A 23639-nucleotide genomic window follows, 5' to 3' on the forward strand; every position below is an offset into this window, starting at 1 on the left:
CACCGGGTATACTGGGTATTCGGCTCACTTCATAAGATCAGGTAAATGGAAGCCAAAAATCTCACAAATAGAGGAGCCGTCTGAATACAGACCTGCTAGCAGGTCTGTAGTGTAGCAGGTCTGTAGCAGGTCTGTATTCAGACGGCTCCTCTATTTGTGAGATTTTTGGCTTCCATTTACCTGATCTTATGAAGTGAGCCGAATACCCAGTATACCCGGTGACTCTGCTCTATTTAGTTATGCACGAGGTGCACTATACTCACCCTTATCTTTGAAAGGACTATTTATATATACACGTGGGCATGTCCATTGCCCCCTACCTGTGGATATAGGTATAGGGGGTTTACTTTAATAATTAATATTTGGATCACTCTATTCACTCCCTACACTTGGTTCTTTGACCCTTTGGTCACCATGAATATGACCCTTTAAAATGAGTCCCTGGGCTTACTGGCTCCCTTTCTACACTACCCGTTTTTAAATTAAAATAAGTACGACCCACCTTATCTACCGTGCTCTTCAATCTAGGATTGTTTAAATTGATTTTCTGCTCAAATACATCTTTTTGCTGGACCCTGAGGAAGCGCATTATGCGAAACGCGTAGCTCCAGCAATTCTTTCTGCACATGCTATAATGCTGTACAATATATTGTTACTCCCATCTCAATCATTGTAGATGAACTTACGTACTTATTGTTTTTATTCTATGTATAAAGATTTTCTAATTTTTTTAAATATATATGTGTTATTGTTATCCTGTACAAATATATGCATATTTTAGTGATATATAGAGGCACATTTAAATCCCCCTCTCCTTGAGGACACGGCTTGACCTATTATCTGGGCCAATCTTTGCCCTCGTTTTTTCTTTCCATATTGCACATATGGGGGAAGGTGCCATTATACCCTCTATCTAAACAGGCCCCTAGCTCTCCTATATAAATCTCCACATCTACTTGTGAATTTTGTGAATGTGTGCACAGACGAACAAGTAGCAGCCTTGCAAACTTGTATCACTGACGCCTGATGGCGAAAAGCACTCAGCGCCCTAGTAGAATGCGCCTTCACAGGGAAAGGTGGAACCTGACCCTTAAGTGACTAAGCCTGAACCACCATCTGCCTGATCCACCTAGAAATGGTCTCAGCAGACGCAGCCAATCCCTTTCTAGGTCCTTCCATAAGGACAAAAAGAGAATATAATTTCCTGAAAGATTCAGTAGCTGCCAGGTAAACCCTAATTGCCCGAACCACATCGAAAGGATGCAAAGCAATTTCCTTTAGGATGCTTGGGCTTAGGACATAAAGAAAGCAGCACAATGTCTTAATTTAGATGGAAATCAGAAACCACCTTAGGAAGAAACGACCGACTAGGTCAAAGTCCCACTTTAGCTCTGTGGACCACCAAAAAAGGCAAATGGCAGGAAAGCGCCGCCATTCTGATACTCTGCGAGCAGAAGTATTAGCCACCAAAAAGGCCACTTTCTGAGACAAGGTAAGCAGAGGAATCTCCCTAATTTTCTCAAAAGGAGGATTTTGAAGAACAGACAATACCAAATACAGATCCCACTGAGGTAACGGGGATCGCATCGGAGAAGCCACATGATGGACCCCTTGAATAAAAGTATGAATCAACGCATGAGAGGCTAAAGCATGTTAGAAAAACACAGCCAAGGCCGACACTTGGCCTTTAATAGTCGCCACGGCCAACTTCTGGTCGACACCTCTAAGGAAAGCCAAGATCCTAGCCACTGAAAAAAGGCAAGGATGCACCGTCAGCGACTCACACCACGAGATGTACGATTTCCACGCACGATGATAGATCTTCCTGGAAGTAGACTTTTTGGCATTCAACAGTGTAGGAACCACAGAATCAGAAAGACCTCTATCCTTCAATACCTGGCTTTCAACAGCCATACTGTTAAAGCCAGCGACTGTAAAGCAGGATGGAAGATGGGCCCTCGAGACAGCACATCTTCCCTGAGAGGAAGTCTCCAAGGAGCATTGGCGACCAACCTTACCGAATCTGCGTACCAAGACCGACGAGGCCAGTCTGGGGCTACCAGAATGACCGGAATCCCTTCCACCTCTATTCTGCACAGAAGCCTCGGCAGGAGTTTCAGCGGAGGGAACGCATAGATCAGTCGATACTGACTGCAAGGAACCACTAGTGCTGTCTGTGGTGTCGGCCAGAGGATCCCTCGACCTGGCTACAAACCTCTGAACCTTCTTGTTGAGTCAAGAAGCAAACAGGTCCACATTGGGTTTCCCCCACCAGACACACAGGTGAAACACCTTCCGGTGCAGGGACCACTCCCCCTGATCCAACACCTGACGACTCAGGTAATCTGCTTGCCAGTTTGTCACACCGGGGCTGTGCACTGCAGAAAGAGCTTGAACAAACTATTACGCCCATTCCAGAATCTCAGCCCCTTCTCGGACTGCCAAGACACTCCGGGTGCCCCCTTGATGATTGAGGTAACCCCCAGCCGTGGCATTGTCAGATTGTCAAAACTGAGTTTCAGAATATTGATCGAAGTCTGGACTCTTCTACTGTCCAACTAAACTCTTGCAGAAATGTATAACAGGGGGGAGTACCGCGCTTAAAAGGTGCTTAGTGCATGTTATTCATACATTTAATAATTTACTTTCAGTGCTTTCAAATGTTTAAAATAAAATATAAATATTCTCCAGTGTATAAAATTATATAAATATTCTTCAGTGCATAAAAATTAAAAAAAATTCTCATTAATAAATAAAATATTTCTTACAAGTGATGTAAATATGTGCTATAAACAATCCTTTAAATATATCAAAATTTGTAAAAATGAAACATAAAAATAAAATGCCCGTGATAAATTATGTGCTTATAAGTTTCCAATAATTAAATAGTTCAAAAATGAAAAAAGTGCCAAAGTGTCCTTATATATATAAATAAAATGGTGTATATTCAAACGCCTTTTCTTTCCCAAAATTCATGCAGGTGCTCTTCCATGCAGTGGCCACTAGGTGTCCTAAGCGCTCACCTCAATTGGCTTTATAACCAGCTTTGTATGGTATCATATGTAATCCTCCTTTTCTATGGTTAATGGGTCCGGTCACTAATTCTCACACTTATCCCTTTTCACGCGATATTCCAGGGGGTGTGTGTGGAGCCTTTGAATCTCCAAAATAAATGGGGCCACAATAGTGAGGTACCGTTTGGTGATTTCATTAAAAGAGACAAAAATAACAGACTCACATTTTCCTTCGTCTTTGCCAATGCATAACAATTGTAATGTCGCTACGTCACTTCCGGTTTTGACGCCAAACCGGAAGTGACGTAGCGACATTACAATTGTTATGCATTGGCAAAGACGAAGGAAAATGTGAGTCTGTTATTTTTGTCTCTTTTAATGAAATCACCAAACGGTACCTCACTATTGTGGCCCCATTTATTTTGGAGATTCAAAGGCTCCACACACACCCCCTGGAATATCGCGTGAAAAGGGATAAGTGTGAGAATTAGTGACCGGACCCATTAACCATAGAAAAGGAGGATTACATATGATACCATACAAAGCTGGTTATAAAGCCAATTGAGGTGAGCGCTTAGGACACCTAGTGGCCACTGCATGGAAGAGCACCTGCATGAATTTTGGGAAAGAAAAGGCGTTTGAATATACACCATTTTATTTATATATATAAGGACACTTTGGCACTTTTTTCATTTTTGAACTATTTAATTATTGGAAACTTATAAGCACATAATTTATCACGGGCATTTTATTTTTATGTTTCATTTTTACAAATTTTGATATATTTAAAGGATTGTTTATAGCACATATTTACATCACTTGTAAGAAATATTTTATTTATTAATGAGAATTTTTTTTAATTTTTATGCACTGAAGAATATTTATATAATTTTATACACTGGAGAATATTTATATTTTATTTTAAACATTTGAAAGCACTGAAAGTAAATTATTAAATGTATGAATAACATGCACTAAGCACCTTTTAAGCGCGGTACTCCCCCCTGTTATACATTTCTGAATTGTGTAGGTTACCAATAACAGTACCTGCAGCTTTAAAGGAATTTAGGATTCATATAAAGTGACAGCGCGAGAATTTCACCAACCCAATATAAACTCTTGCAGAGTTGTAGAGTAATTTCTTAAAAAAAGGCTCCCCAAAAAAAAAAACAGCTAAGACCGAAGTCCCAGCAGGGAACTAGGTCCTACTGCTTAACTAGGCAGAAACAAACTGAAGGCTGTAGCAGAGTGTGTGGGTGTATGCCTGCAGGGACTGCCCCATAGGCGTGGTTAAGCTTTTTCCTGCCTAGTGTCCTACTCCTGTAGTGGGCAGCATAACCCAATGGACAAAAAGAATATGGAGCTGCGTGTGTCAATGAATGATAGAGAAAAGCAGAAGCAATGCTATATAATACACACACACATACATACAGGTGCATCTCATAAAATTAGAATATCATTAACAAGTTAATTTTCTTCAGTAATTCAATTCAAAAAGTGAAACATTTTTTTTTTCAAATATTAAATTTTGAAACTCATATTTTATATAGATGCATTACACACAGAGTGATATATTTCAAGCATTTTTTTTCTTTTAATTTAGATGATTATGGCTTACAGCTAGTGAAAACTCAAAGATTAGCATCTCAGAAATTTATATTACTACAAATTTTATTACAGAAATGTTGGCTCACTGAAAAGTATGTCCATGTACAGTATAGTATGCACTCAATACTTGGTCGGGGCTCCTTTTGCATAAATGACTGCATTAATGCGGCGTGGCATGGAGGTGATCAGCCTGTGGCACTGCGGTGTTCTGAAAGCCCAGGTTGCTTTGATAGCGGACTTTAGCTTGTCTGCATTGTTGGGTCTGGTGTCTCATTTTCCTCTTGACAATACCCCGCAGATTCTCTATGAGGTTTAGGTCAGGCAAGTTTGCTAGAGGGTTGAGTTGACTTTGGACTCGATAAAACACAGTGGACCAACACCAGCAGATGACATGGCTCCCCATATCATCAAAGACTGAAAAATGTTGCATTTAATTTGGAAATCAAGGTCCCAGAGTCTAGAGGGAGAGTGGAGAGGCATGGAATCCAAGTTGCACGAGGTCCAGTGTGAAGTTTCCACAGTCAGTGATTTGGGGAGCCATGTCATCTGCTGGTGTTGGTCAACTGTGTTTTATCAAGTCCAAAGACAGCGCTAGCCCTCTACCAGGAAATATTAGAGCACTTCACGCTTTCCTCTGCTGACCAGCTTTATGGAGATGCTGATTTCTTTCTCCAGCAGGAGTTGGCACCTGCCCACACTGCCAAAAGCACCAATACCTGGCTTAATGTTTATGGTATCACTGTGCTTGATTGGCCAGCAAACTCGCCTTACCTAAACCCCATAGGGAATCTGTGGGGTATTGTCAAGAGGAAGATGAGAGACACCAGATCCAACAATGTAGACGAGCTGAAGGCTGCTATCAAAGAAACCTGGGCTTCTAGAACACCTCAGCAGTGCCACAGGCTGATTGCCTCTATGCCACACCACATTGATGCAGTATTTCATGCAAAAGGAGCCCTGACCAAGTATTGAGTACATGCTATACTGTACATAGACATTTTCAGTAAGCCAATATTTCTGTATTAAAAATCCTTTTTATTGGTGGTCTTAAGTATTATTCTAATTTTCTGAGATAAATAATTTGGGTTTTCACTAGCTGTAAGCTATAATCATCCAAATGAAAAGAAAGAAATGCTTGAAATATATTCTGTGTGCAACGTATCTATATAAAATATATGAGTTTCACTTTTTGAATAAAGAGACTGAAATAAATTAACTTTTTGATGGTAGTCTAATGTTATGAGATGCACCTATGTGTGTGTGTTTGTATACACACGCACGCACACATATATACATATACACACACACACATACACAACTTACAGGTGTGATGTAGTCATGGTCTTGGCACTTCGAGACTGTGTAACCTGACAGGCCTTCTTTAAAAGTGACTCCAGGAACAACTCTAGTGCACGAGCTAGGACGGTGTCAAGGAGTACAAGTCAATCAGTATTTAAAATGTACCATTTAAATAGTGAACATTCTTCCAAGATACAAATAACTTGCAAGGGCAAGCTTGCTGAATCCATATGAAAAGGTCTGCTTTAACCAGCTCCCCTCTTTTTAATGTGTACAAAAAAAAAAAAAAAATAAATCTGCAACATGGCTATAAAATTACCAAAAGTGGAACTACACTGCATCCAAGCACCACAAACCAAGAATGCTATTTGACTAATGTTTAACATTCAAAGCAAACTCACTCATCCATCCATCCCTCCATTCTTTATTTTGCAAAGAAATTACTGAAAAACACCCCTACCATTTTTAATAAGGGCAAATGATTTCTGTAGCATTTACTTCCTGGAATCCATCTACACTTAGCTTGGACATGCAGGCAGGAGGGTGTGCTTATCTGAGAAAGCCCCTCCTCCCTTCCTGAAAAAAATACAAGCTATACAATGCACGTAGTTAAAGCCCAAATGAAGCCTTAGGTTTTTACTTGTTATGTAGCCATTCTACAAAATGCATAAACGATATGGTATAGTTTTACTAGGTGTATGTACAGTATTTTTAATTGTAAAAGCTACTTGCCAGCAGAACACTCGAGAGCTGGACTGCTGCTCTCACACAGGGGGTCTCCAGCGGTCCAATATTCCCTGAGAAGTGGTTGTTGATTGGAGCACTGGACAGTAAAACACAAAAAAACAAAACAAAAAAACACAAAAACTGAGGCTTCAAATGGGCTTTAAGATACAAAATACTTGAAAGAAACTCATCACTAAATTGCAGTGCCAAACCACTTTTAGCTATCACAAGCATCAATAAAAGACAATGATGACAGATCGCAGCTATACTGCAACCCACTTGTATAACAGAAGATAATAGAACAGCTGTGCGAAAGTAATTTAATAAATAACCACATTTTCCATTCATTCTGTTTCTCTATAGGCCTCACGTATGACAGCAACATCTCACAAATTTATTCTGTAAGGAGTGGGCGGAAACGGGCACACCTCAATCAGATAGTTTGATTGAGGCTTTTGTTCCCTTACACTAAACAAAAAGTTTATGGAACCTTTGTCCTATTTCATTGCTCCCCACTTGTGCATTCTCAAATAAAGGTCTTCTGTGTCTGCAGGCCAGAAGGAAAGACCTCCATATATGTCAAAACTGGAAGGCAATCCTGATTACAATCCCCACTCCTCCTTCCCAAACCAGACTAGAGTGAGACAAATGTTAATGAAACCATTAATAAAACCTACATCAATTTTAGGGCATGCATGAATCAAACATTTTTCAGGACTGAAGCAATAGCCACAAGTGAGACACACGTCATTAGAAGTACATTATTGGTACCCAACTACTGCCCCCAATATGGACAAATAGTTACAGTGAAAATAAAGTAAATACAAAAGTAAAACATGAGAGCTGAGGCATATGAAAAGGATGCAATGTGAGTGGATAGCATCAATGAGAGTAAAGTAGATCCACATGAAGGTGTGAAACTACATGCAGATGAAATCTTGGGTTAAGTAGCAGGTATAGGACCGGAGAAGAAAATGGGTAAACTTTATACTGATGATTGTAAAAGTAATTATATAAATGAAAATAAGGTAAGGAAAAGTACAGCAAAATAAAAGAACTACACAAAAAAAATAAATGAAAGATTGTAAAAAACAAAAAAGTTTGCTGGTTTCCCCAGACACTGGAGCAGGCTTTCCTATATACTGTTACCTATTAATGGGGTTCTAAAGGCAGGACTTTTTTTTTTTTTTAACTTTAATGCACCCTCCAAGAAGGTAAAAAAAATGTTCCATTGGTCAAATTGTCCCCTCACCTCCCTTTATACTTACCCAGGGTGTATCTTGATCCAGCATTGTGCCCGACTGCAGCCGTCCTCTCTGTACAGCACTCTGAGAGCAGTGGGAAGAGAATAGCTCTTGTTTTTAACATCAAATTCTGTGACAAGGGAATGTGGGAGGGGCCATGCCGCACTGTGTGTGTGTCAATCACCGCACACAGCCCAGCACAGGATCGAGTCCGCAAGTGCGCCCCCACAGGAAGCGACTTCCTATGGTGGAAGTGCTGGGAATGCCAGCGGGGAACCCTACAGTGGGGTGCCTACGCCTGAGAAAATTGATTGCAATACATAGGTTACATATTGCCACGCACGCCAGGATGAGAGCTATAAAATTCTAGCACCAGACCTCCTTAGTAATGCTAAACTGATGACTTATAGGGGCTTTTAAAGCATTGCCTATGGAAAATATAAGGTACTGACATGTTTAAGGTTTGAAATGTTGGGTATCTATTTACTCCATTTATATAAGTGCAACCTCTGCTTTTATATTTTACCAAATAATTGAGCAATTTATTGTGTTTTTGTGCTCCCTAAAATCAACTTTAAGGCTTCATGTACACGGGACGTTTTAAAAAGTCCCTTGAATGCTGGAATTTAAAGGACGTTTAAAACGTCCATTTTGTCTTGTTTGCACCCGCGTTTAGGGGGCGTTAGCGTTTAGAACTGTTTCTAGAGGTCAAAAAATCATTCCCCTTTAAAATGGAAAAACGCGAGCGCTAAACGCGGGTCATTGCGTTCGGTCGCGTTTTTGCGTTTGAAACGCCGGGAAACACACGTTCGAACGCAAATAATTGCTTTCCAAAAAACCTCACTGAACTCAACTGCCTGCAAATGACTGTAAACGACCCTGTGTACATGGACAGATAAGATAATAATAAGGTTTCAGGGGCTTCTGAAAAAAAAAACGCCCAACTGCTCCTAAACGGCCGTTTACAAGTTGCAGTGTACATGGACCCTTAATGTGTTTAACTAAAAAGTTTCCTAAACCTTTGCGGTAATATCGTGCCAATATTTTATTCTCTAGGGTGTCTGCTTTCAGAAATGATATAATATTTTGGGGGTTTTATGTAATCTTCAGGCCTATAACAATTTTTTAAACATGTGCAAAAAAAGGCAAATATGGCTTTGGCTATGAAAAGGGTTAAAGAATAGGTTCACCTTCAGGAACATGTTACAATTTGTTAGTTAAAAAAAAAAAAAACCTGTCTCAAACTTTTTTAGCTGGCTCCTAGATTTTAAAAGCAAACTTGTCAAGCTCTATTTTAACGTTGAGACCCCGTTCACACTGGGGCGACCTGTCAGGCGACCTGGTCGCCTGACAGGTCGCCTGCCATAGAGTAGCTGTGGACCCGTTCTAATAGGAGCGACACAATTCGAAAAAGCTTTACCACGCCTATGTGGCAGTCTCAGGGGGTATACTCCCACTTCCTGCTATGGGCATTCAGTTTAGTTGCAAGCAGTGTCAGAAGAAAAATAACTCCACTCAATAGTGGGGTGGGAGCTCTGTCCGTCAATGATCAGAGAAAGGATTTTACGGTAGGACAAAAATCCAATTTTCTCCTTTGTTCATGGACGGACACAGCTCCAGAATCTTCTTGACCATTGGGATGTCCCAAAGCAGTGTTCAACATGAGAGGTGGGAAAAAAATACAGCTGAAAAAATTCCCAAAAGGCTAAACCTAGCCAACCAGTTAACCTGGAGCTTAACCAGGAAGAACTGGTCCCCACCTGAAAAAAATAAAAAACATACACCCTCAAAGAGGATTAATCCTCCCAAACAGCAGCCTGCAAAACGTTGCAGCCAAAAGCAGCATCGGCAGATGCCAGCACAACTATATTATAACATTTTGTAAAAGTGTGGACAGACGACTAAGTGGCCATCTTGCCAACCAGCACCACTGATGCCTGAAGGCCCAGGAGGCATTAAGCGCCCATGTAGAATGAACCTTAACAGGGAATGGAGGAACCTGACCCTTGATGGAATAGGCCTGCACCACCACCTGTCTTGTCCATCTGGAAATGGTCATGGCAGACACGACCAACCCTTTGGTCGATCCGTAAGGCAAGCTCACCTTACCTGGTGTCGTACACCAGGTAAGGTGAACTACAAGACAACGCCGCCAGCTCCGACACCCTATGTGCAAAAGTAATAGCCACCATGGCTACCTTCTGGGACAATGTAAGCAGAGGAAGCGTGCAAATATTGTCGAAAGGCGGGTACTGAAAAACCGACAGCACCAAATTGAGATCCCACGGAAGCAACAGAGCCACGAACCCCTGAATAAAGGTGCGAACCAAAGAATGCGTAGCCAGAGGATGGTAAAAGACGACCACCAAGGCTGAAAACCTGGCCCTTGACGGTACCCAAGGCCAGGCGCTGCTCAACATCTCGTTGAAGGAATGCCAAAATCCGAGCTACAGAAAGGGAACGGGGATGAACCCCAAAAGACTCACACCACGCAATGCACGTCTTCCAATCGCATTGGTAAAATCTTCCTAGGGAGGTAGATTTTCTAGCCTTTTACAATGTGGGAATCACCGATTCAGACAACCACCTATCCTTCAACACCTGGCTTTCAACAGCCAAGCCGTTAAAGCCAGAGACTGTAAAGCAGAATGGAAGATTGGCCCTTGAACCAATAGATCTTCTCTGAGAGAAGTCTCCAAGGAGCATGAGTGACCAGCCTTACCAGATCTGCGTACCATGATCGATGAGGCTAGTCTAGAGCCACTAGGATGACCGGATCCCTTCTGTCTCTAACCTTCGCTGGAGACTCGGCAGAAGTTTTAGCAGGGGTAAGGCGTATATCAGAAGATACTGGTTCCCAGGGAGACACCAGTGCGTCTGATGTAAGCCAGAGGATCCAGAGACCTTGCCATAATTCTTTGTACCTTCCTGTTGAGACGAAAGGCCAACAGGTCCATTTGAGAGTTCCCCACCGGAGACACAGCTCAACCTTAGAAAACCAGGACACTTCTTGTGCCCCGTTGGTGATTTAAATACGCCACAGCCGTGGTATTGTCTGATTGAAGGCGATTTGTCCAATAAGCTAGACAAAACTTATCGCCTGAAGTTCCAGTATATTGATCGGTAGTCTTGACTCCCCCAGGGTCCAGACTCATTGAGCACATCCGTGCCCAAAAACGCCTCCCCACCCGGACAGGCGGGTACCGCAGGGACCATCATCCAGTACAATAGAAGGAAAAATTTGCCCTGTCGAAGTGCTGAGAGCAAAGCCACCATATCAGGGACCCTCTTGAGTCCCGACTCAACAGCATCAGATTATCCAGAGACTGTGGATCCTTGTCCCACTTGGCAAGAATCTCCCTTCGCAGAGGCCCGAGTGGAACTGTGCAAAAGCAACTGCCTCGAAGGTAGACACCATCAGGCACAGCGCCCTTATGCAAGTACTGAAAGAAGATCGACTGCTGAACAACAGGAGCCAAGTCGCATCCTGCATCTTTGGAGTTCTTATTCCCCTGGAAAAAAAAAAATCCTGGCTGAAGCAGACTCCAGAGTCAGACCCAGATAGTCCCAACTTGGTGCACGGAAACCAGAGCAATTTCCAACCAAACTCCTACAGTCCGCACAGTAATTTCCAGGTTGTCCTTTAGATCAGTCGGAGACTCTGCTCACAGAAGAAGATAGTCCAGGTACCCAGTACTGCAATCCCCCACTGCCACTACAATGTCAACACTTTCTTGAATACCAGAGGAATCTGAGGCGAGACCAAAGGGTAATGCCATGAATTGATCATACTCCTCATCCACTGCAATCAGAGGAAATGCTGATGACTGACATATATTGGAATATGAAGAAGGTAAGCATCATTTGATGTGGGGATGCCACTACTGTACAAATGGACTCCATTCAGAATTTCTGTACCCGCACAAGCGTTGCAAACCGTGAGGTCCTGGGAACTGTAAACAAGTCTTGCACCTCCCTGAAGAGACTCTGCAGGCGGTCTGGGGACGAGCACAGATTGGAAGGAAAGAACCTCACTGGAGGATAAGACCAAAACTCGATTTTGTAGCCAGAACGGACCAGCTTGTGAACCCACCTGTCTTAAATCAGGGTGGTCCATGGGTCCGGAAAGATGCAAAGGACTTCCCCCCCCCCCACCTCAGACACAGCTGAGGGCGCCCCTTCAGGCAGAAGAGGGCTTGTCTGTAGTTCTGGAAGAACCCACTCTCTGTGACGACACTCCTCAAACCTGGCAGCCTGTGGAAGAGTACTCTCCCCCCGTAAGACCCTTAACAATATTTTCCCAGGAAGATCAAAACAGGCGATCCCCCAAAAAAGGGGAGAACAGAGAAGGCCTTCTTGGAAGACTGGTCCGCAGACCAGCATTTCAGCCATATTATGCATTGAAGGACCACTACCCTCGAGGTAGACCACCGGTCTCCTCAAATTGCGGCCTGCAAAACCTTGCGGCCAAAAGAGGCATCTGACGATGCCATCACATCAACTTTATAAAATTTTGTAAAGGTATGAACCGACGACCAGGTAGCCGCCTTGCAAACCTGGACCACTGACGCCTGATGACGGTAGGCCCAGGAAGTACTGAGCGCTTGAGTGGAGTGCGCCTTAACAGGGAACGGAGGATTCCGACCCTTAATAGAATAAGCCTGTACCACCGTCTGTCTAATCCATTTGGAGATAGTCGCGGCAGATGCAGGCAACCCCTTTCTGGGGCCATCCGTGATCACAAAAAATGAATCCGTTTTACGGAACGATTCCGTAGTCTTCAGGTATACCCTGATTGCCCGAACTACATCCAAGGAATGCAACGCACATTCCCGAGGATGATTGGGCTTAGGACACAAGGAAGGTAGCACAATATCTTCATTCAGATGAAAATCTGAAACCACCTTAGGAAGAAAGGATGGCTTGGGATGAAGAACTACCTTATCCCTATGAACCACTAGATATGGGGAATGGCATGATAATGCAGCCAGTTCTGACACCCTGCGTGCAGAAGTGATAGCCACCAAGAAGGCCACCTTCTGGGATAAAGTAAGCAAGGGAATCTCCCTGATATTTTCAAAGGGAGGTTTCTGCAGAACCGAGAAAACCAAATTAAGATCCCAGGGCGGTAAGGGCGCGCGCACTGGCGGAGCCAAGTGCCGCACCCCCTGGATGAAATTCCGCAGCAAGGAATGAGTAGCCAGCGGCTTCTGAAAGAAGATTGCCAACGCTGAAACCTGACCCTTGATGGTGCTCAAGGATAGTTTCTGCTCAACCCCCTTTTGCAGAAAAGCCAAAATTCGGGTCACCAAATAGGTACGTGGGGGAAATCCCAAAGATTCACATCACGCAATATAAGTCTTCCATGTGCGATAATAGACTTTGCTGGAAGTCGCTTTCCTTGCTTTAGAGTAGGAATAACTGAAGCTGACAATTCTCTGTCCTTCAGTACCTGGGTCTCAATGGCCAGGCCGTTAAAACCAGCGACTGTAAAGCACGATGGAAGATCGGTCCTTGAGACCGCAGATCCTCTCTGAGAGGAAGTATCCAAGGAGCGTCCGTGACTAGCCTGCCCAAGTCGGCGTACCCAGCTTGACGAGGCCAGCCCGGAATTTCCAGGATAACTGGAGTTCCCTCCACCTCTATCCTGCGGAGAAATCTCAGCAGCAACTTGAGAGGGGGGAAGACATATAATAGCTGATACTGCCCCTACGGGGCGCTCAGCGCGTCTGCTGCGTCCGCTAGAGGATCGCGGGCGCGAGCCCTGTTGAGCCGAGCTGCCAACAGATCCATATCCGGGGTGCCCCAATGAAGGGACAGCTGGTAAAATACCTCTGGATGTAGAGACTATTCCTCTTGATCCAGAATCTGACGGCTGAGATAATCTGCCTGTCCACCCCCGGGATGAATATCGTGGAGAGAGCTGGAACAACTGTTCCGCCCAATAAAGAATGTTGGCCACTTCTATGGCCGCCAGGGCACTCTTGGTGCCCCTTGGTGATTGACATAAGTCATGACCGTGGCATAGTCCGTTTGGATCCGATTCGGGCTGCCCTGGAGCTGCTCAGGTCCAGTAAATCGGACAAAGTCTGATCGCTCTCAGTTCCAACACATTTATCGGTAACCTGGAATTTATCAGAAGAAATTACTTCCCCTGGCTAAGCATCGGAGACCCAAGCCACCAGACCAGAGCCTCCCTGGTCCGCTCGCTCGATCGGATCCGATTGTCCAGGGAATCGGGATTCCGATTCCATTTGAGAAGAATCTCCTCTTGGAGAATTCGGGTATGAGACTGGGCAAACGGTACTGCCTCTAAGGAGGCGACCATCAGTCCCAGCCAGTTGACGGACAGCAACATCCGAATCATTGACTGAATCTTCTGGAGTTTCTCCGCATGGAGAAACACCCCAAAATTAGGCCCAGATAGTTCAGTGTCCTGGTGGGAACCAGCCTGTGAAGATGGGGATATGAAGATAGGCATCCTAAATGTCTATGGACGCCAGGAGATCCCCCTGATGCAGGGAGGCCACCACTGTTCGGATGGACTCCATCTCTCCCAAGACCAGAATTGGACGCACCTAGCCCTTTTTCCTGGGCATTGTGAACAGGTTCGACTAGAACCCCTGAAACTGTCCAAGGAATGGGAACTCCCACTCACTGTTGCATCAAGCTGTCCCCCGCAAAGCTTTTTAAGCGACCCGGGGATGTTGAATATTGGAAGGGAAGAATCACACCGGTGGAAGTGATCGAAACTCGATCTTGTATCCCGACCATATGACCTCGCGAACCCCTTTACCCGGGATTCTGGAAAGCCATGGATCCGGAAACAGGTGAAGACGTCCCCCCCATCCTAGAGATGGGTGGGGGCCCATTCTGTCAATCCAACGGGATAACAGTGGCTTTATTTAGTCTAGAAATCGGTGAGTCCTCTATTGGTAGTACCGTCCATCTTCTAATGAGGGATACCTCAAACCGATAGCGCCTAGCAATGCGTTAGGAAATAGCAGGGGTTTGTTTTCGGACAACCCCATTTGGGCAAGGGAAACCCTTCGCCATTTTGGTAGGCTTGCTAGTACCAAAAAAAGGAATATCAGTCTCAGCTACCTCTGCCGGTGTAATCTCAAGATTTAAGGTTTCCCGGACAGACACAACTAGTGCCTCCACCAACGCTTCTTGTGCTATGGCGGAGGCAGAAGCGTCCTCCTCACTGTCTGAGGAGACCGTACCTGAGACAACAACCCCAGAAAAGGGGCTGCAATGACCAGCTCAGAATCCGTATCTGAAGTATCAGATGAAATAAGGGTAGGCGGGGGGTCGCTTTTCTTAACCCCTGTCCCTGACAGGCTACCTCCACCCGGGATACCAAAGACTCCAAACTGCTGATAATGCATCATTACAAGTGGGGTACTGGAGGGTCCTGCGGCCACCTCGAGGGGATCAGGTGGGGATACATGTGTGGCAGGGTTCATGATTAACAAGACACTTGCCAGCAAACACAAAAAATTAATTGCAAGAAAAAACATATTTTTTTTTACTTAGTCCCCCAGCGCAATAGCGCCCCTCAGTGTACCTGCTTGGACCCCTCAGAGAGAGAGAGAGAGAGAAACCCCAAGGCTCACCTGATGCACAGAAGTTTCTTATCAACCTGCTTCCAGCACTGTCTGTTACAGACAGGAGGTCTTTGGCTTGCTTTCCCGGGTCAAGGAGGCGGCTCCGCCCCTTTACACGCCTTCCGGCGCCTCCCAATTACTCCTCGAGGTGTTTGGTCACCTCAAACATGGTCGCCCCCATGCTGGAGACACGAGGCTACGCCAATATGGCGGCCTCGTGCGATCTGCAGGAAAATGGCGGCGGCTTGTGGAGGATAGCGGCGGCTTGAGCAAAGTAGCAGCGGCCTGCGGGAGTATGCGCTCGGCCTGTGCGGCCTGCAGGAGTGTGTGCTCGTCCTGCGGGAGTGTGCGCTCGGCCTGTGCGGCCTGCGGGAGGTAGTCCTCGGCCTGTGCGGCCTGCGGGAGTGTGCGCTCGGCCTGTGCGGCCTGCGGGAGGTAGTCCTCGACCTGTGTGGCCTGCGGAGGTGACCGGCTTTATGGAAGGATGGCGACCTGCGGATGCGGTAATCCAGGCATAGGCATCGGCCTGTATACACATTTTGTCAGGTAGGATACCTCTATACCTTAATAGTAATGCCTTTTAGCAGTCTGCCACTGACTTCAGTCATCTCCCTTATAGTGTCATATAGTGACTATAGATAGTCAGCTCCCAAACCAAGCTCTTAAGAGGGGGATCAATGACACCTGCTAGGATCACGTCCATCCATCCCAGAGAGGGGCCCGCGTCCACCAACAAACCCGACAGGGGGAGAGGGGGGAACATTTTACTTACCATACCGGAACCAGGCGGGCGCCAACTCCTGACAGAACCCCTCTCCACCAGGGTGGGGGGGCTGTCGACCAATACGGACGCCGTGACTCAGTTTGCAACTGGTCATTGGCGTCCAGGCGAGACGTTTAACTCGCAGGGTCAGTCCCCGTCCAGTGGGACTATGTCGCGGCCGACCCAGCGCGGAGCTATGGCCTGCACGCGCTCGTAGGCTGAACTGGGGTTACCACTGGATCTCAACATCCAGCCCGTCGCCCAGTTTCAGCGTACTTGCTTGAAGATCTCACAGGAACACTGGAGAAGAAAAGCTGCCTAAAAAAGTATTTCTAAAAAATCTTGCCAGGACCAAAGATCCCAGCAAGGAACTTAGGAGTAAGGACCTAACTAGACAGAAAAAAACGGATATCCTGTAGCAGGAAGTGAGAGGATATACCCTCTGGGATTGCCCCTAAGGTGTGGCCAGAAAGTTTTCTTTCCTGTCTAGTCCTACTCCTGTAGAGGGCAGTATAACCCGAGTTGATATTAATCAAGGAGGACTACGTCTGTCAATGAGCGACAGAGAAAAGGGAAACACTTTGCAGGGCTGCGGGTACCAAAAGGGACCGGCACCTTCGACGCAGCAGCTGCATCCTCCAATTTTTAAAGTTGCCTGCACCGATACAATCAGTGCATCCATCAGCGCCGTTTCATGCGTGGCTGCAGTAGAAGAGGAATCATCTTCACTATCAGAGCACTTGAAGTGTGTGGACGCAGACCCAGTAGGGTCCCTACATACTAAGCTCACCCCGAAACACAATAATTAGGATTGTTACATAGTCACAAAACAGGCAGACAAGGGACGCCAACTGCGATACCGCAAGGGGACGCCAAACCAAGGCCCACAAATGGACCACCTACTGGACCCCGCGAAAAAAAAAAAAAAAAAAGGGTGGGAGGCCACCCGCCGTGACGTGGACCCGAAGGCAAGGTACCCAGATGGTCCGCAGCACTAAGGGGGGGGTGCCCTATGCAATAATGGCGGCATGCTGTCATCAAACAAAGGTGACCACCCCCCACAGCGCCCCCTCCATGGAAAGCGCTAAGCTGGCCGCATGGCCTACAAGCCGCGGCCTAAATTTTGGTGGAGGCCCAGCCGCACAGAACCCCCCCCCCCCCCCCATGAAGGCACCCACTTAGGCCCAGAAGACCGCAAGTCGTGGTCGAGTTTTCTGCGGCCGCCCCACTGGCTGGGCCTTAGAGCCTCAGAGCTGACCGCCAAGGAACAACGGGGGAGAGGGCGGATGCCCAAACGGAGGGTGGTGGCTCTAGTCACCCTCACTAGAGCCTCCCAAATAGCAACTGGCAAATAGAGCGCAAAGCTGAGGCCTAAATTTTAGGAGGTTGCCGGCCGCGTGCGGCACGGACCAGCGGATGTGAACCCATCGGCTCCCCCCAGCACAACACAACTCCTGGGAGCCCTTAGGACCCCCCTGCCCAGGTCACTAATCCACAGTGTGACGAAGGACCCTGTTGCAACCCCTGGTGTGTGCCCAGAGAAGACAAGCCAGCAGCAGGCCTAAAAGGAAGCCCCCCCCCTTCAGAGCACATGGCAAAAGCCATGAGGAGTGGGGGTGAGGGGAATGGAAGACACACGGTGACCCTAGAGGGGCTGGGGAGGAGAGGAACCTAGAGGTCCCACCGTCTCAGGGAGGGGCCCATGTCTACCCCAAAAACCTCAAGGGGGAGAGGGGGGGGGGGGGCAACTACTTTCCATTCCGTGGAACCAGGTGGGCATCGCTTCGGACGGATCACCTCTCCACCGGAATGGGGTGCTGTCAGTCAGGTGGAATGCTGCGACCATGTCGGATGCGTCCTCGCGAGATGTTTAACTCGCAGGCCAGCCCCCATCCAGTGGGGCTAGGTTGCAGCCAACCTAGCGCGGAGCTGAGGCCTGGGCCCGCTCACTGGCCGGACTGGGAAGACCTTAAGGATCTAGAATATCCAGTCCGTCGCCCAGTCCAGCATTTGATTGTAGTTCTCACAGGAACAGAAAATAATATTCCATTCAAAAGAAAGTAAAAAAAAAAAAAAAAGGAAAAAATGCTATGACCAAAGATCCAAGCAAGGAGCTAGGACCTTACTACTGACTAGGCAGAAAAAAACTGAACACCTATAGCAGGAAGTGGGAGTATACCCCATGGGACTGCCCCATATGCGTAATAAAGCTTTTTCCTGCCTAATGTCCTACTCCTGTAGGGGGCAGCATAACCCAATGGTCAAGAAGATTCTGGAGCTGTGTTCGTCAATGAATGAAAGAGAAACTTATAGAGCCTATAATTCTCCCTGCACATTAAATGGATCTGAGATACAAGCTGACTTACAGCCCTTGTCTTCCAGAGAGTATCGTAAAGCAAATCTCCCCCCACATCAAATATAACCGGACACCTGCCTGGATTTATAGCTGGTTCACACTATAGAAGCGCAATCTGTATGCGTGTTTTTAGGCGCTCCGGTGCTTTGTTTCCTTTTTTTTTGTTCATCTTAAAAGGACATGTGCATTCCAATGCATTTAGGTGCATTCTGGGGAGTTTTTTTTTATGTGTTTTGCCATGTTTCAGTATAGTTCAGTGCAGATACAAATGCAGTATGTTGTACTTTTGTTTCTGCACTGGAACTGACCGCACTGGTGTGAGCTATGCCAGCAGACCCCATATAACCTACTGTCAATGCCTTTTTTAAGCAGAAAAAAAGAAATGCACAGGTCTACATCTGGTGGGAACTGGCCCTAAGAGATGCCACATCCCACAACTATTCCAGAGTTTGTTACCCTTAAATACATTAAAAGAGTCCATCTTATTTTTAAAAACATTGGAGAATTACAATTCATGTTACACATGTAAGAATGTGTTTGTTATCATATTGGGAATGTTCTAAATCTTTTTTTTTTTTTTAATACTCTTTTTCAATACTTAAACTGGAAACCCTAAAACATATTGCTTATCAATACACACGTCATGCATATCAAAAGGATACAAATTATGACAGGAACAGCAGCAGCAACTTTGCCTATTTCTTCATCCGTTTGCATAATCTTCTTAATTCGTGCCTGCAAATAAAAAAGAAAAACAGTAGTAATGACAAAACTAACCTACAATCAGAAGTAAAAGAAAAATATAGAATCTTACTGTAAAAAATTTTTTCTCTATCGTCTATTAACTGCCACAGTTTAGTTCAAATTAACCAATTAAGGGCTTTCCAAAAGTAGCCCAAACCTAGGGGCTAGGCGCACCTTTACTCGTGCCTGTCAGGCACAAACTAAGGAAAGCCGATCAAGGGCTGTTCCTGTTTACTATGTGACAAGCCGTGATTGGACACGGCTGATCACATGGTAAAGAGCTACGTCAGTAATCTCTTTACCGAGATCGGAGATGCAGGGTGTCAGGCGCCCGGGGGGCGCGCAGAGCTGTATTATCCTGCCGCCGTCATATGACGTCCGGTCAGGATAATACAACCACATTCCCGCCGTCAATCTGTTATAGGGCGGGCGGGAAGTGGTTAATGTCCATAAATGTAGACTTTTGCAATTGGGGGCTAAAACTTTACATGCATCATACATTCTAGCAGGAGAACAACTAGGGGAGTCAATGGTGAACAAAATAGAAGTAGGCAACTGCACTCCAACTTGAAAGTTTGAAATGAATAAAATCTGTTTATTGAAGATCCAAATAATCCATAGACAAAAAATCAGAGACCGGGGACAAACACAGTTGACGCGGTTCACGAAATTACATTTGCTTAGTCATAACCATGTGAATACATGTGGCGAGTCAATGGTCAAGAAGGGTGTGGGTGTTCTGATAGATCAAAGATTTAAAAATGTAATTCCAACCAAATTCTAACTAAGGCTAAACCTACTCCTACCCCCATTCTAAGACTATCTACCCTGTGAAAGAAAAGAGGTCTATACAGGCGCATCTCAAAAAATTATAAAATCATCAAAAAGTTAAATGGGAAGACAACCATGACACTAAAATCGCTACATCTACAGGCATCCACAATTGAAGACTAACCTATCTAGCCCTGTAAAGAAGAAATCAGTGTACATACCTATTTTTGAAGCCGCTCTAGGCCGGGCTCCAGCGGCAGAAGCTCTGCAAAGGAGATAGCAGACAACAGCTGTGAAACAAACAGGAAGCAACATCACTCAGAGTTACTAAGGGGCTTCCGTTGTCGGCTGCCGCCTCTGCACCCGCCTTCACAGCTAAGCCGTCGCTGATGGCTCAGCTTGGGACCATACCGGCTTTAGAAAAGGTATGTGTACGAATTTCTTCTTTACAGGGCTAGGTTAGTCTTAGATCGTGCATGCCTGTAGATGTAGCAATTTTAGTGTTAAGGTGTACTTCCCCTTAATTTCAGTAATTCAATGCAAAAGGTGAAACTTTTTAGTGAAACTGGGACTTATAGACCCCAGATCTCTCTGTAAAGAGGACCTGCCATGCCCTAGTCCTATTTTTTATTTCACTTATTTCAGGTACTTCTATAGCGTTGTCAATTTATGCAGCACTTTACGTATACATTGTACATTCGCATCAGTCCCTTCCCCTCAATGAGCTTACAATCTAAGGTCCCTAACTCACATTCATACATACGCACACATACTAAGACCAATTTAAACTGGATCCAATTAACCTACCAGAATGTCTTCGGAGTGTGGGAGGAAACCGCCGGAGTACCCGGAGGAAACCCACGCAGGCACAGGGAGAACAGGAAAACTCCAGGCAGGTAGTGTCATGGTTACAAGGAATGTTTGCATTACTTGTATTAGGAATGAAAGTGATCCAAACATTTTTTTTTTTTTTTAAAAGGAAAGTGTAAAAAAATATAAAAAAAAAAAAAAAAACCTACTACTATTATTTTGGGGTTTTTCATGTTGAATAGCTTTGTTGTTCTAAAATCATTCAATGTTTCTGAAAACAACAAAGTATTATTTATTCCTCGCATAAATCTTTTTTTTGGAGGTTTTTAAAAATATCTATCTATCTATCTATCTATCTATCTATCTATCTATCTATCTATCTATCTATCTATCTATCTATCTATCTATCTATCTATCTATCTATCTATCTATCTATCTATCTATCTATCTATCTATCTATCTATCTATCTATCTATCTATCTATCTATCTATCTATCTATCTATCTATCTATCTATCTATCTATCTATCTATCTATCTATCTATCTATCTATCTATCTATCTATCTATCTATCTATCTATCTATCTATCTATCTATCTATCTATCTATCTATCTATCTATCTATCTATCTATCTATCTATCTATCTATCTATCTATCTATCTATCTATCTATCTATCTATCTATCTATCTATCTATCTATCTATCTATCTATCTATCTATCTATCTATCTATCTATCTATCTATCTATCTATCTATCTATCTATCTATCTATCTATCTATCTATCTATCTATCTATCTATCTATCTATCTATCTATCTATCTATCTATCTATCTATCTATCTATCTATCTATCTATCTATCTATCTATCTATCTATCTATCTATCTATCTATCTATCTATCTATCTATCTATCTATCTATCTATCTATCTATCTATCTATCTATCTATCTATCTATCTATCTATCTATCTATCTATCTATCTATCTATCTATCTATCTATCTATCTATCTATCTATCTATCTATCTGAGAGGAAGGAGCCATTCATTCTCCTGAGGACACCAACTGGCGGGGGTGTAGTGTGAAAGGGTTATAGCCTCTAGGGGGCTGGCCTTGTTTCTAGTTCTGGCCATGTGCTTAGTTTCTATTTTTCTGGTAGGTGGCAGTATAATGCTTGTGATATTTCCTACGATAGAGAAAATATGGACTGCACACTTTACAAGTCATCAGTATGGAGTTGAATTATAAAACCATGAATTATGATCCTAGAGTTATGTCTCTAACTCTGACATTTGCTGTAATACCTAATGTGTGGTGCAGTTGCTGTTAATATACACATGCATGCCCCATGTGTGATACATTTGCATGTGTATGCAGGGCGACAGGGTGCATTTATATATATATTTATTTTACTAAAAGACTAAATCATTTTTATGACCCCATCCCTAAAACAATATATGACAAATCCCCGATATACACACCGGCCACTATTATGGCGCTTTTCCACTGCATGGAACCGTACCGGTTCGGCACGCTTTTGTGCTTTTCCACTGCGGTACCGCATGGTATAGAGTCCGAACGGTTCGGTACGGTATAGGTTTGCTTTTCCACTGCATGGAACCGAACGGTACGGTACGGTACGGCTCTGAAAAAACAGTACCTACTCGATTGTGGTTCCAACAGGTACCAAACTGGTACCATATCCCACAATCCTTTGCATGCAGTCACTACTAGCCACTGATTGGTCAGAGAATCACACCCACCCTGTTGTTATCCCACCCACTTAACTTTAGTACTACTTTAGTGGAAAAGCAAACCTATACCGTACCGTACCGAACCGTTCCGACACTATACCATGCGGTACCGCAGTGGAAAAGCAAACCGGGCCAAGCAGGGCCGGGGCCGGTACTAGCCGGTACTTGCAGTGGAAAAGTGCCATTAGGTACACCTGCTCAATTGTAAGGATTCAATGCTGGTTTAATGCTTCAGTGAGGTGAGAGGCCATCTGGTGGCTAAGCGCCGGTTCACACTACCGCGACGCTACTTTAGGTGGTGACCTCCGAGATCGCGGTGCGAGCAGCGCGCCGCGACCTCGGAGAGGCCGCCACGGACTTCATAATATTGAAGTCTATGGCGGTCGCCTCCTGGTCGCCCCAAAGAAGCTCCGGACCCTTTTTCTAGGTCGGAGCGACTTGTGTCGCTCCTATTAGAACGGGTCCGTAGCTTCCCTATGGGAGGCGACCTGCGGGGCGACCAGGTCGCCTCACAGGTCGCCCTAGTGTGAACCGGCACTAAACGGTGGTGGTGTCACTTGCACTTTTATATGAAACATCTATCAAGCACTTTATTGAATTTTAATCCACGGTTATATTTATATTTTAGTGGACTCTTATGCACTTTACTTTGAATGCACCTTATGGACATTATTTATTGCACTTAAGAGGAATATATATTGCACTTTAAGCGAGTTTATTGATTTATATGATGCACATTGTCACTTTATTTGATTTTATATAGCGCTGTATACATATCCGTATATAGTGCTATAAATATGCACTGTTACTGTAAAAATGACACTGGCAGGGAAGGGGTTAACATTACTGGTGTTCAAGGGGTTAAGTGTGACCCTAGGGGCGGGATTCTAACTGTCAGGGGGCATGGCTTGTGAGATCATCACAGAGACATGCGATCCTATA

The 23639-nt window shown here is 44.8% G+C and overlaps 1 protein-coding gene across 1 annotated transcript in view; it reads right to left on the reverse strand.

Annotated features, from left to right (window-relative positions):
* DRAP1 (DR1 associated protein 1) overlaps positions 1-23639 on the reverse strand; it is an 87026-nt gene that overhangs the window by 36952 nt on the left and 26435 nt on the right. The window contains exons 2-3 of the mRNA XM_082269937.1: positions 19283-19355; positions 5946-6039 (exon numbers count right to left, since the gene is read on the reverse strand). Coding sequence (XP_082126063.1) covers positions 5946-6039; positions 19283-19355 — 167 coding nt within the window. The remainder of the gene's footprint in view (positions 1-5945; positions 6040-19282; positions 19356-23639) is intronic.

This window comes from Pelophylax lessonae, assembly GCF_965119305.1.
Source record: "Pelophylax lessonae genome assembly, chromosome: 10".
In the NCBI taxonomy this organism is placed as follows: Eukaryota; Metazoa; Chordata; class Amphibia; order Anura; family Ranidae; genus Pelophylax; species Pelophylax lessonae.